Source organism: Bombina bombina, chromosome 6, assembly GCF_027579735.1.
Source record: "Bombina bombina isolate aBomBom1 chromosome 6, aBomBom1.pri, whole genome shotgun sequence".
In the NCBI taxonomy this organism is placed as follows: domain Eukaryota; kingdom Metazoa; phylum Chordata; class Amphibia; order Anura; family Bombinatoridae; genus Bombina; species Bombina bombina.
Window position 1 is genome coordinate 131,976,880 of NC_069504.1, and position 15,373 is coordinate 131,992,252.

The 15,373-nt window shown below is 38.8% G+C and overlaps 1 protein-coding gene across 2 annotated transcripts in view; it reads right to left on the minus strand.

Moving 5' to 3' along the window:
• The window catches only part of CERK (ceramide kinase), a 349,026-nt gene that overhangs the window by 112,476 nt on the left and 221,177 nt on the right, over positions 1-15,373 (minus strand). For both annotated transcript variants that reach the window (XM_053716616.1, XM_053716615.1), the window contains one exon: positions 688-762. In XM_053716616.1, the coding sequence (XP_053572591.1) occupies positions 688-762 (75 nt within the window). The remainder of the gene's footprint in view (positions 1-687; positions 763-15,373) is intronic.

Consider the following 15,373-nt stretch of genomic DNA (forward strand, 5'->3'; position numbering starts at 1 on the left):
GCCTTCCAGCATTACACAGTCTTGTTAGAAATATGGCTAGTCATACCTTAAGCAGAGAAGTCTGCTAACTGTTTCCCCCAACTGAAGTTATCTCATCTCAACAGTCCTATGTGGAAACAGCAAACGATTTTAGTTACTGCTGCTAAAATCATACTCCTCTCACAAACAGAACTCTTCATCCTTTTCTGTTTCAGAGTAAATAGTACATACCAGCACTATTTTAAAATAACAAACTCTTGATAGTAGAATAAAAAAACTACAACTAAACACCACATACTCTTCACCATCTCCGTGGAGATGCTGCCTGTGCAACGGCAAAGAGAATGACTGGGGTGGGCGGAGCCTAGGAGGGACTATATGGACAGCTTTTGCTGTGCTCTTTGCCATTTCCTGTTGGGGAAGAGAATATTCCCACAAGTTATGGATGACGCTGTGGACCGGACACACCAATGTTGGAGAAAGATAGATTATTTTACTTGTTCGCATTCTATAATGTAAGATTTTTATTAAAATTAGTTTCAAATGTGCTGTTCTAAACCCATGTCACCTGACCAAACATTCAGGGGTAAATGTTGGAAGAGGCGTACGCCAAAGTGTTTAAAAAAAAATAGTGTTAACTAACTCTAAAGTATATATCAGTTGCAGGTATGTTTTGGTATACAAACATAAGCTGTGTGGCATACGTACCTAGTATTATGTGAAGAGCAGATGTAACTGGGTCATTTACACCTACAGTAGCAAAGCACACACAGTCTGTAGAACCTAGAAGTAAAAACATAAACACTGGTAATATATTGCACTAAAATATACATTTACCGCAATAAAATTATATCAACAGATCTGAGTAAATGCTGGAGAAGAGAAAAATACATTAGTCATAATATTAGTAACACAAACAAATATACAATACTAAACCTGTCCCTTTATTAAAGGGACATGAAACAAACATTTTCTTTTATGATTTAGATAAAGCATACAATTTAAACAACTTCCTAGTTTACTTCTTTTATCTAATTTTTTTGTTCTCTTAGTAGCCTTTGCTGAAAAGCATATCTAGATAGGCTCAGGAGCTGGTAGCTAGCTGCTGATTAGTGGCTGCACATATACGCCTCTTGTGATTGGCTTACCAGTGTGTTTTAAACTAGCTCTCAGTAGTGCATTGCTGCTCTTTCAAGAAAGTATAAAAAGAGAATGAAGCAAAACGGATCATAGAAATAAATTGAATAGTTATTTGCAAATGCGTGCTCTATCTGAGTCATGAAAGACATTTTGGGTTTCATGTCCCTTTAAGCATAATCTTTGATGTTGGGTGTGTTTTTTAATAATATATATTTTATATACACAGATGAAGGTGCAGCAAATGAACGCACATTAGACCTGCCTGTTTTGCATATAACACAGATCAGGTATTCTGCGGATTATAAATCAATGGACACAATAAGAATGTTTGTAATATTTAAAGGGACAGTATACTCCAGAATTTTTATTCTTTAAAAAGATAAATGCCTTTATTACCCATTCCCCAGTTTTAAATAACCAACACAGTTATATTAATATACTTTTTACCTCTGTGATTACCTTGTAAATATTAGGAATCCTATCTTTCTTAAAAATAATATTAGTAACAAAAATGATATTTTCTTGCAAAGCCCAAAAACCCCCACAGACTTCTCTTTAAATACAGTGTTAATGTCATCTTTTGCTGCATGCACCTGAGTTTTATAGAACTGCCTCCTATATATCTAAAAGGCTACAGCAATATATAACTTAAAGGGACATGATACTCAAATATTACATTTGAAAAGTATTACAAACCCTTGTTTGTTGAAAAATTGATGTTCAAGTGCTAAATAACTAACTTTTTGTCAGGGGGAGCTGTCCCTATCAGCCAGTAAGCAGTAAAGTCCCAGGGCTTAGTTGGAAACGGTCATACACTTCCGAGTTTCACTTTAAATTTAAAGCTTTTACATAACCTTTAGTACGGATTATTTTAAACATATTAAATTGGTGCTCTTTCATATGCATTATATATATTAGTTTTTTTGATGACAAGGAGTACTAAACTATAGCTGGGAAGTAAATCCAAGAAAGAGATAATAAGATGCCAGGGACCTTTGTTGATTTACATCAGGGTCCAAGGGAGAAATACAGACATTTTGGACGACTTACTGTATATTATAATAATGCCTGATTAAGGGTCTATAGGTGGTTATCTCTATTATCTCTGATATTCCCTAGGCTTGTTTAAGGGCCTAAAAATGGTCCGAAATGTTGTCCCTTTGGACCCTAAAGTAAATAAATAAAAGGTCCCTTTTTATCAGAAAAAGCAGGAAACATAATCTCTCTTTATTGTGCTTGGAAGTGTCAAATCCTGGATTCCGTGCAGTTACTAATTCCGTGAGCATTCAGTGTGTGCGGTTTTCCACATTTGATGCAGCAAACAGAAAGTTGTCATTATTGCATATAGCATAGAAATTGTAGTGATCCATTTGTTGATAAAAATTAAAGGGACAGAAAACGAAATTTATGCTTATCTGATAAATGTATTTATTTCTTGATGCGGTGAGTCCACGGATCATCATCAATTACTGTTGGGAATATCACTCCTGGCTAGCAAGAGGAGGCAAAGAGTACCACAGCCAAGCTGTCAAATATCACTTCCTACCCACAATCCCCAGTCACTCGACTAAAGGAAAGGAGAGAAAGGAAGTAACACAAGGTGCAGAGGTGCCTGAGGTTTATATAAAAAAACCTGTCTGAAAAATACATGGCAGGCCGTGGACTCACCGTGTCAAGAAAGAAATAAATTTATCAGGTAAGCATATATTTCATTTTCTTTCTAATGACACGGTGAGTCCACGGATCATCATCAATTACTGTTTGCAATCAATACCCAAGCTAGAGGACACAGATGATAAGGGAGGGACAAGACAGGTAACCTAAACAGAAGGCACCACTGCTTGAAGAACCTTTCTCCCAAAAGAAACCTCAGCTGAGGCAAAAAATATATAGAATTTGGAAAAAGTGTGCAAAGATGTCAGCCAAAAGGAAAAAAGAAGAAGCCGAAGCTTTCTGATCCTTGCGTTTCCCAAAGAAACAAACAAACAAAGCAGAAGACTGACGAAAGTCCTTAGACGCTTCCGAATAAAATTTCAACGCACACACAACAACTAGGTTGTTCAACAAACGCTCCTATGAGAAAAAGATCAGGACAGAAAGGAGGAACAACGATTTCCTGATTAATCTATCTGTCCGAAACAACCTTAGGAAGAAAACCTAACTTAGAACACAGAACCACCTTATCAGAATGAAAGATAAGATAAGGGGAATCACATTGCAGCGCCGAGAGTTCCAAAACTCTCCGAGCAGCAGAAATAGCAACAAGAAACAAAAACTTTCCAAGATAACTTCATTAATATCTAAGGAATGCCTAGGCTCAAACAAAGTCTACTGAAAAACCTTAAGGACAAGGTTAAGACTCCAGGAAGGAGTAACAGGTTTAAACATAGGCCTGATTCTGACCAAGACCTGACAAAAGTATTGCACATCTGGCACATCCACCAGACGCTTCTGCAACAAAATAGACAAGGCAGATATTTGACCCTTCAAAGTACTTGCTAACCAACCGTTCTCCTGACATTCCTGGAGAAAAGCCAAAAATTCTAGGATCCTGACTCTACTCCAAAAGAAACCTTTGGATTCATCCCAGTACAGATATTTACGCCATATTTTATGGTAAAACCTTCTAGTCACAAGCTAACAAGCCTGGATCAAGGTCTCAATGACCGATCCAAGAACCTGTGCTTAGATAAAATTAAGCGAACAATCTTCAAGAAGTCAGCTTCAGAGAAATTAAATTTAGATGAAAGAAGGACCCTTGAAGCAGAAGGTCCTTCCTCAGCGGAAGTCTCCAAAGTGGAAGAGATGACATTTCCACTAGGTCTGCATACTAGATCCTGCAAGGCCAAGTCGGTGCTACGAAAATCACCAAAGCCCTCTCTTGCATGGTCCGAGCAATGACCCACAGAAGGAACGCAAACTGAGGAAACAGGTATGCTAGACTGAAGTTCCACGGCACCGCCCACGCATTTCCTGCCTGTGGATCCCTAAACCTCAAACCATACCTCGGGAGCTTGGCATTCTGCCGAGAATCCATGAGATTTCGCTCTGGCTGCCCCAATTTAAGGATCAAACTGGAAAACACTTCCAGAGAGAAATCCCACTCCCCTGGGTGAAAGATCTGTCTGAAATGTGGATCGCAGATAGACAGCAGACACAGAACAATTTTTCGCTCCTGGAACAGAGGCAGGCCCAACTTTGATTCCTTTTTTGGCTTCTTAAATTGCTTCCCCTTGTTCCAAGACTAATTGGGCTTCCAGGAAGGCTTGGCCTGTTCCTGCTTGGAAGATGGGGGGAAGGCTTACCTCTAAAGATTCAAAAGGAACGAAAATCTGACGCTTTCAGTCTATTTCTCTTATCCTGTGAGAGGAAAACCCCTTTTCCTCCTGTAAAGTTTAAAAAAAATTCAGCCAAACCCAGCCCAGACAAGGTCTTACCCTTGTAGGTAATCGTCAAAAGCTTAGACTTAGAAGTTTAATGACTTGTAAGGAAGCATTCGTGATAACTACAGAAGCTTCATCTTTGAAGGTCCAGGAAGAACAAACACCCCTGGTGGAATGAGCCATAATTCTCTCAAGAGATTGCTATCCAGCAGTCTCATAGACCAAACGAATAATATTCTAAGGATTGATTACGACAGTCGTATCAGAGTTGTCCAAGGTAGCTAAAAACCTCCTTAAGTAGCAGACGGAGGTGTTCCAGCTTAACCTGAAGGATACAACTTCAGCATCAGAAAAAGGAATTATACTGTCAGAGTGTGAGATTCCACCATCAAACTCTACCTTAATGTCTTCCTCCTCAAATCTTTGAGAAATGGAAACTTGATAAGAAATCTTAGGTAAAAACCTCAGCTGGAACTATCCCAGATGAACGACCCTGAACCCAGTTCAAGAAATGCCTCTCATCATACCTGGATTGAAGACACTCTAGAAAGAGAACCCACCCCTGGAAGAACCTAAACTAGGAGACAAGTTCAAACAAAATCTCAACCTTAAAAGGAGACGTCATAAACAAAGGATAGGAGGAACAATGCATATAGAAACTGCAACTGCAGAACTATAAAGTCTAGGCTGTACCACTAAACCCCAGGTAGGCTTCACAGCTGAGATTCCAGCTACAAAGCCTGACAACTAGTACAGCAAGTCTAATTACCAGACATTGCTCTAAAACAGCAATAAAACCTCGAGCTACTTCCATGGTTCCTTAAAGAGAAGTTACCCTCCATAAGGATCAAGATCCCTAAGCCATAGTAGAATTTTCTACTTGGGGCACTGAGAAATCTAAAGGAGTCAGCAACAGGAAAATCCTATAAAAGACGGGAGACAGGGAGAAAGGTATCCCTGGCATCTCCTACACCTATGAAACTCTTCATAGCACGTCTAGAAAACTTTTTCTCAAACACAAATATACGAAACTCCCAAGGATGACAACGACAGGTGTATCGAAGTAGTCCCAAGTATTAAAACCTCTTATACCAGAACACGAGGTGTGTAAACATACATCCAAAGGAGATAACTTCAGCATCAGATGAAGGAATTATATTGTCCAAGTCTGAGATTTAACCCTCAGAAACTCCTGATGAAGAATCTTCACCAGAATTAGGAAGAGAACAAACTGCGTAGCAGAATGCGGAGCAGAGACCTTACCATCTGAATCTTAAATGTCCTCTTGCATTTTCCCTGTAGACAAGGAAAAACAGACAAGCTGCAAATACTGCAGAGTGCACCTGAGCTGTAATCTGTAGGCAAAAACACTCCTCCAGGAGATTGAGAGGAACCGCAAAGCACTGCATGTGACGCCATAGAGGCTTGGGATGTTAAAGGAGAAAACTGTGGCAATGCCTGAACAGTATTATCCTGGGAGACATGAGGTTCAAATTTTCCTTAGAGATAAGAAGCTCAAACAAGAATATCTTAGATTTTGAAAGATTAATTCTTAATGAGAGGGTCAGAAAATAAACAAAATGAACTTCAAGAGCCTGTTAATAAACATTTGCTTCTAAGGTACAGAATCCAATCCAAAAACCTGAACAAATGCCACAAAAAAAACTACTTAACGTTTCAAATAAAAAGTACTATCACTTTCAGAACATAACACTCGCTTAAGGGAGAACCACACTACTACCTGGAATAAACCTCCCCAGCCAGGATGACTACCCCTATTTATAGAGGTACAAACTCAAAGGAATAAGCCTAAATATATTCTATGGCATACACAGCAAGGTATAAAGGAAAACACAATTTTTATTAAGAAACGTAGTGTAAATTTGTTGCACATTAGCCGGCATTCACAAAAAACCTAGGACTCTAAAACATTCCTTTATTATTCTAAAGAATGCTTAATTGACCAGAGCTCTCTGGTTACAGACCGAGTCCAACGCTGCTCCGATCTCCGACAGAGCAGTTAAGAAAGTGCGGGTCACATGACCGGAGCCAACTATAGCCGAAATGGCGCTGCTCTTCTTTACTGTGAAGGAGGCGGAGACTAGGCAACAACAGGCAAATGAAGCGCAAAAGTTCTCTTGAAAATCACGCTTCATTCCTAACACAGACACGTTTGTCCTGAAAAATAAGAAAAATTGCGCCGCTCTGTTAGACTTTCAGGAAAACGGAGAAGGCGATTCACGAATAGTCCCAAAAATTAAGGAATAATAAAAGAAAGAAAAAAAGTCTTACTGTGTATGAGGAGAGTTTACCTGAAACACAAAGCCCCACTTAGTTCATACATAATGAAATTAAATACAGGCTTACAATGCACGCTAGAGGAATACTTAACCCCTCAAAGGCTACATTAATGCCATAATAAAAACGTCAGCAAAACTTCAAATTTTGTGATACTACTATCACTAAAAAACCTCATTCAGGAATACTATAATCAATGTATTAACCCCTGAAGCTGTACTTGTCTCTTGTCACACAGTGCCTGCATCCTGCCTGAAATATTTCATGAAGGATATAAAAGTCCCAAATACTGTTGCAGCTTAAAGGAACACTGAACCCAATTTTTTTATTTTGTGATTCAGATTGAGCATGCATTTTTAAGCAACTTTCTAATTTATTCCTATTATCATTTTTTCTAAGTTCTCTTGCTATCTTTATTTGAAAAAGAAGGCATCTAAGCTTTTTTGGTTCAGACCTCTGGACAGCACTTTTTTATTGGTGGGTGAATTTATCCACCAATCAGCAAGGACAACCCAGGTTGTTCACCAAAAATGGGCCTGCAGCTAAACTTACATTCTTGCATTTCAAATAAAGATACCAAGAGAATTAAGACAATTTGACAATATGAGTAAATTAGGAAGTTGCTTAAAATTTCATGCTCTATCTGAATCACGAAAGAAAAAATTTTGGGTTCAATGTCCCTTTAAGCGCAAGTCCCCCAGACATAGAACACCAATGCACTTACTTACCCACATCTAGCCGTCTGGAAGGAGGACAGCTCACCAGGTTTGAGAGGCACACCTCCTCACATAGACCCGTGGAAACAAAAAAGACTGAATAAACCTACCCAGGCTTTTTAACAACTATTTGGGAGGCGCAGTGAGGATTATACCCCACAAGTTCCCAAATACTTAAAAGCCACCACTGCTCTACTGAAGAGACTGACATGAACTACAGCTAAACCCCAGGAAAAAAACAGAGCAAACCCGCTCTACTCAAAAAACATAATTTATGTAACAACTTATCTGATAAATTCATTTCTTTCATATTGGCAAGAGTCCATGAGCTAGTGACATATGGGAAATACAATCGTACCAGGAGGGGCAAAGTTTCCCAAACCTCAAAATGCCTATAAATACACCCCTTACCACACCCACAATTCAGTTTAACGAATAGCCAAGCAGTGGGGTAGAAAGGAGTAGAAAGCATCAACAAAAGAAATTTGGAAATAATTGTGCTTTATACAAAAAATCATAACCACCATAAAAAGGGTGGGCCTCATGGACTCTTGCCAATATGAAAGAATTTATCATGAATTTATCAGGTAAGTTCTTACATAAATTATGTTTTCTTTCATGTAATTGGCAAGAGTCCATGAGCTATTGATGTATGGGATAGCAATACCCATGATGTGGAACTCCACGCAAGAGCCACTAGAGAGGGAGGGCTAAAAATAAAAACAGCCATTTTCCGCTGAAAAAATTAATCCACAACCCAAAAAAATAAGTTTATTCTCATAAATGAAAGAAAAAAACAAATCAAAAGCAGAAAAATCAAACTGAAACAGCTGCCTGAAGAACTTTTCAACCAAAAACTGCTTCTGAAGAAGCAAATACATCAAAACGGTAGAATTTAGTAAATGTATGCAAAGAGGACAAAGTTGCCGCTTTGCAAATCTGATCAACTGAAGCTTCATTCTTAAAGGCCCACGAAGTGGAGACTGATCTAGTAGAATGAGCTGTAATTCTCTGAGGCGGGGCCTGACCCGACTCCAAATAAGCTTGATGAATCAAAAGTTTCAACCAAGAAGCCAAGGAAATAGCAGAAGCCTTCTGAGCTTTACTACGACCAGAAAATAAAACAAATAGACTGTAAGTCTTCCTGAAATCTTTTGTAGCTTCCACATAATATTTCAAAGCTCTTACCACATCCAAAGAATGTAAGGATCTTTCCAAAGAATTCTTAGGATTAGGACACAAGGAAGGGACAACAATTTCTCTACTAATGTTGTTCTTGAATTTGAATTCACAACCTTAGGTAAAAATTGAAAGGTCCGCAAAACTGCCTTATCCTGATGAAAAATCAGAAAAGGAGACTCACAAGAAAGAGCAGATAGCTCAGAAACTCTTCTGGCAGAAGAGATAGCCAAAAGGAACAACACTTTCCAAGAAAGTAGTTTAATGTCCAAAGAATGCATAGGCTCAAATGGAGGAGCCTGTAAAGCCTTCAAAACCAAATTAAGACTCCAAGGAGGAGAAATTGATTTAATGACAGGCTTAATACGAACTAAAGCCTTTACAAAACAGTGAATATCAGGAAGTATAGCAATCTTTCTGTGAAATAAAACAGAAAGAGCAGAGATTTGTCCCTTCAAGGAACTTGCAGACAAACCCTTACCCAAACCATCCTGAAGAAACTGTAAAATTCTAGGAATTCTAAAAGAATGCCAAGAGAATTTATGAGAAGAACACCATGAAATGTAAGTCTTCCAAACTCTATAATAAATCGTTCTAGAGACAGATTTACAAGCTTGTAACATAGTATTAATCACTGAGTCAGAGAAACCTAAAACCTTAGTACTAATGACTTAGTACTAAGCTTTCAATTTTCACACCTTCAAATTTAATAATTTGAGATCCTGATGGAAAAACGGACCTTGAGACAGTAGGTCCGGCCTTAACGGAAGTGGCCAAGGCTAGCAACTGGACATCCGAACCAGATCCGCATACCAAAACCTGTGTGGCCATGCTGGAGCCACCAGCAACACAAACGATTGTTCCATGATGATTTTGGAGATCACTCTTGGAAGGAGAACTAGAGGCGGGAAAATGTAAGCAGGATGATAACACCAAGGAAGTGTCAGCACATCCACTGCTTCCGCCTGAACATCCCTGGACCTGAACAGGTATCTGGGAAGTTTTTTGTTTAGATGAGAGGCCATGAGATCTATCTCTGGAAGACCCCACATCTGAACAATCTGAGAAAACACATCTGGATGGAGAGACCACTCCCCTGGATGCAAAGTTTGACGGCTGAGATAATCCGCCTCCCAATTGTCTACACCTGGGATATGCACCACAGAGATTAGACAGGAGCTGGATTCCGCCCAAGCAAGTATCCGAGATACTTCTTTCATAGCTTGGGGACTGAGTCCCACCCTGATGATTGACATATGCCACTGTTGTGATATTGTCTGTCTGAAAACACATGAACGGTTCTCTCTTTAACAGAGGCCAAAACTGAATAGCTCTGAGAATTGCACGGACTTCTAAAATATTTATTGGTAATCTCGCCTCTTGAGATTTCCAAACCCCTTGTGCTGTCAGAGATCCCCAAACAGCTCCCCAACCTGAAAGACTTGCATCTGTTGTGATCACAGGCCAGGTTGGCCAAACAAAAGAAGCCCCTTGAACTAAACGATGGTGATCTATCCACCACGTCAGAGTGTCGTACATTGGGATATAAGGATATTAATTGTGATATCTTTGTATAATCCCTGCACCATTGATTCAGCATACAAAGCTGTAGAGGTCTCATGTGAAAACAAGCAAAGGGGATCGCGTCCGATGCTGCAGTCATGAGACCTAAAACTTCCATGCACATAGCCACTGAAGGGAATGACTGAGACTGAAGGTGCCGGCAGGCTGCAACCAATTTTAAACGTCTCTTGTCTGTTAGAGACAGAGTCAAGGACACTGAATCTATCTGGAAGCCTAAAAAGGTGACCCTTGTCTGAGGAATCAAGAAACGTTTTGGTAAATTGATCCTCCAACCATGTTTCCGAAGAAACAACACTAGTTGATTTGTGTGAGATTCTGCAGAACGTAAAAGACTGAGCTAGTACCAAGATATCGTCCAAATAAGGAAACACCGCAATACCCTGTTCTCTGATTACAGAGAGTAGGCCACCTAGAACCTTTGAAAAGATTCTTGGAGCTGTTGCTAGGCCAAATGGAAGAGCAACAAATTGGTAATGCTTGTCTAGAAAAGAGAGTCTCAGGAACTGATAATGTTCTGGATGAATCGGAATATGAAGGTATGCATCCTGCAAGACTATTGTGGACATATAATGTCCTCGCTGAACAAAAGGCAGAATAGTCCTTATAGTCACCATCTTGAAAGCTGGTACTCTTACATAACGACTAAAAATTTTCAGATACAGAACTGGTCTGAATAAATTTTCCTTCTTTGTGACAATTAATAGATTTGAATAAAACCCCAAACCTTGTTCCTGAAAAGGAACTGGCATGATTACCCCTGAAGACTCAAGGTCTGAAACACACTTCAGGAAAGCCTGAGCTTTTACTGGATTTGCTGGGATACGCGAGAGAAAAAATCTTCTCACAGGAGGTCTTACTCTGAATCCTATTCGATACCCTTGAGAGACAATGCTCTGAATCCATTGATTTTGGACAGAATTTATCCAAATATCATTGAAAAACCATAATCTGCCCCCTACCAGCTGAGCTGGAATGAGGGCCGCACCTTCATGCGGATTTAGGGGCTGACTTTGGTTTCTTAAATGGCTTGGATTTATTCCAATTTGAGGAAGGCTTCCAATTGGAAACAGATTCCTTGGGGGAAGGATTGAGTTTTTGTTCCTTATTTTGACGAAAGGAACGAAAACGGTTAGAAGCCTTAAATTTACCCTTAGGTTTTTTATCCTGAGGCAGAAAAACTCCCTTTCCCCCAGTGACAGTTGAAATAATAGAATCCAACTGAGAACCAAATAAATTATTACCTTGGAAAGAAAGAGATAGTAATCTAGATTTAGATGTCATATCAGCATTCCAAGATTTAAGCCACAAAGCTCTTCTAGCTAATATAGCTAAAGACATGGATCTAACATCAATTTTGATAATATCAAAAATGGCATCACAAATAAAATGATTAGCATATTGCAGTAAGCGAATAATGCTAGATATGTCAGAATCCAATTCTTGTTGCGCTAAAGCTTCCTATCTAAAGGATCCGTAAAGGAATTACTATCTTCCATAGGAATAGTGGTACGTTTAGCAAGAGTAGAAATAGCCCCATCAACTTTGGGGATTTTTTCCCAAAACTTTATAGAATTTGCTGGTAAAGGATACAATTTTTTAAACCTTGAAGAAGGAATAAAAGAAGAACCTGGCTTATTCCATTCCTTAGAAATCATATCAGAAATAGCCTCAAGAATAGGAAAAAACCCTGGAGAAACCACAGGAGGTTTAAAAAGGAAATTTATGCTTACCTGATAAATTGATTTCTTTTACGATATACCGAGTCCACGGTTTCTTCCTTTACTTGTGGGATATATTCCTCCTGCTAACAGGAAGTGGCAAAGAGCACCACAGCAGAGCTGCTATATAGCTCCTCCCCTAACTCCTCCCCCCAGTCATTCGACCGAAGGTATAGGAAGAGAAAGGTAAAGAGCCATTAAGGTGCAGAGGTGACTGAAGTTTATATAAAAATAAGTCCTGTCTCAAAAAGACAGGGTGGGCCGTGGACTCGGTATATCGTAAAACAAATCAATTTATCAGGTAAGCATAAATTTCCTTTTCTTTTACAAGATATGCAGAGTCCACGGTTTCATCCTTTACTTGTGGGATACCAATACCAAAGCTTTAGGACACGGATGAAAGGGAGGGACAAGACAGGAACCTAAATGGAAGGCACCACTGCTTGAAACACCTTTCTCCCAAAAATAGCCTCAGAAGAAGCAAAAGTATCAAATTTGGAAAATTTGGAAAAAGTATGAAGGGAGGACCAAGTCGCAGCCTTACAGATCTGTTCAACAGAAGCATCATTTTTAAAAGCCCATGTGGAAGCCACAGCCCTGGTGGAATGTGCCGTAATCTTCTCAGGAGGCTGCTGTCCAGTCGTCTCGTATGCCAAACGTATGATGCTTTTCAGCCAAAAAGAAAGAGAGGTAGCTGTAGCTTTTTGACCTCTACGCTTTCCAGAATAAACCACAAACAGAGAGGATGTTTGACGGAAATCCTTGGTTGCTTGCAAGTAAAACTTCAAAGCACGAACCACGTCTAAGTTATGTAACAGACGCTCCTTCTTCGAAGAGGGATTAGGACACAGAGAAGGAACAACAATTTCCTTATTAATATTCTTATTTGAAACAACCTTAGGAAGGAATTCAGGTTTAGTCCGCAAAACCACCTTATCAGAATGGAATATAAGATAAGGGGAATAATATTGCAATGCAGAAAGCTCAGAAACTCTTCGAGCAGAAGAGATAGCAACTAAAAACAAAACTTTCTATCACCACATAAACTTTACCCTTCCTATTGCTATGCATAGGCAAAGAGAATGACTGGGGGGAGGAGTTAGGGGAGGGGCTATATAGCAGCTCTGCTGTGGTGCTCTTTGACACTTCCTGTTAGCAGGAGGAATATATCCCACAAGTAAAGTATGAAACCGTGGACTCTGTATATCTTGTAAAAGAAAACAGCATTTAAACGTTTATTAGACTGAACGTCAAGAGGACTGGTTACCTCAATATCCAAAGTAATTAACACTTCTTTTAATAAAGAACGCATATACTCTATTTTAAATAAATAAGTAGATTTGTCAGTGTCAATGTCTGAGGAAGGATCTTCTCAATCAGATAGATCCTCATCAGAGGAGGATAAATTATTATGTTGTTGGTCATTTGAAATTTCATCAACTGAATGAGAATGACGCACAACGTAACTGAAAACTTTTTTGGCGCCAATAATAACCGGAAATGACACACTCGCGTCACTAATGACGCAACCATGTGTAAGGCTTCGGCGTCAACTATGACGCCGGAAATGAAAAAGTTGCATCAGGAATGACGCAATACAGTCTAGCATTTGGCGCACCCGCGGGCCTAATACCGGCCGCAATTTGCAAGAAAGTAGTCAATTGAAAAAAAGACTAAACCACAGGTAAGAAAAAAAATTCATAAAAAATGTTTATTTTCCCCAAATATGAAACTGACAGTCTGCAGAAGGAAATACATGAACCTGACTCATGGCAAATATAAGTACAATACATATATTTAGAACTTTATATAAATGCATAAAGTGCCAAACCATAACTGAGGTGTCTTAAGTAATAAAAAACATACTTACCAAAAGACACCCATCCACATATAGCAGATAGCCAAACCAGTACTGAAACAGTTATCAGTAGAGGTAATGGTAAATTGAGAGTATATCGTCGATCTGAAAAGGGAAGAAGGAGATGAATCTCTACGACCGATAACAGAGAACCTATGAAATAGACCCCCGTTAGGGAAATTATTGTATTCAATAAGTGTTACTCCCTTCACGTCCCTCTGACATTCCCTGTACTCTGAGAGGAATCGGGCTTCAACAATGCTGAGAAGCGCATATCAACGTAGAAATCTTAGCACAAACTTACTTCACCACCTCCATAGGAGGAAAAGTTTGTAAAACTGAATTGTGGGTGTGGTGAGGGGTGTATTTATAGGCATTTTGAGGTTTGGGAAACTTTGCCCCTCCTGGTAGGATTGTATATCACATACGTCACTAGCTCATGGACTCTTGCCAATTACATGAAAGAAATAATAAAATCTTGATTGAAGAATCCTCTATCTGAGACAGAAACTTTACCACCTCTTTGCAACGCAGCAAAGAGAATGACTGGGGGATTGTTGGTAGGAAGTGATATTTAACAGTTTGGCTGTGGTGCTCTTTGCCTCCTCCTACTGGCCAGCAGTGATATTTCCAACAGTATATATATATATATATATATATATATATATATATATATATATATATATATATATATATATATATACACACACACACACACATACATACACACACTGTGTGTGTATATGTATATGTGTATATGTATATATATATATATATATATATATATATATATATATATATATATATATATATATATATATATATATATATGCTATTGTTATAAAAGCATGCCATGTGTGCATTTCTTTCATTCTTTATTTTTAACCCCGTTATACCCAATACACATACATTCATAAGCTACCTTAGAAACTTTGCTACAGTGATCTTCAGCAAGAGTTGCCACCATATTGTATAGTTATAGCACAGGACAAAACACAAGTGCTCAAGCTTATTGTCTGTTGCTGAACACAACTGCTGCAGTGAGCAAAGGTACAGGACTATCATGTGTAAGCGTTACAATCGACTGACCGTATGTACATGATGCAATCCTTTAACCTCTAGTGAGTTGCGAGCACGACGCTCTAACGCATAGAGCCAGATGGTGTAACAACGCTTGATATTTTAAAATATATATTTTTTTAAAAATATTTTTTATTGAGGTTATGGGAAAAAAAATACAACAAGTATGAAATACCATGAAATATAAATGACAGATTATATCGTTTACAGATATATTTTGAATAAAGCAAAAGTATTACAATAAATCTTTATAGGTAGATATCTTGAACCTCAGTTTTATGTTATTTTTCTGTAATGGATTCCTCAGATGATAAGGAGGGTTACTCTTGAACCCAACAAAGCTTGTGGACACAGAGCGGAAATTGGCATTGGAAGTGGCCACTTTTGGACCTAGTGAGTAGATAGAAAGATGGGGAAAGTCAGCAGTCAAGAGCTGCT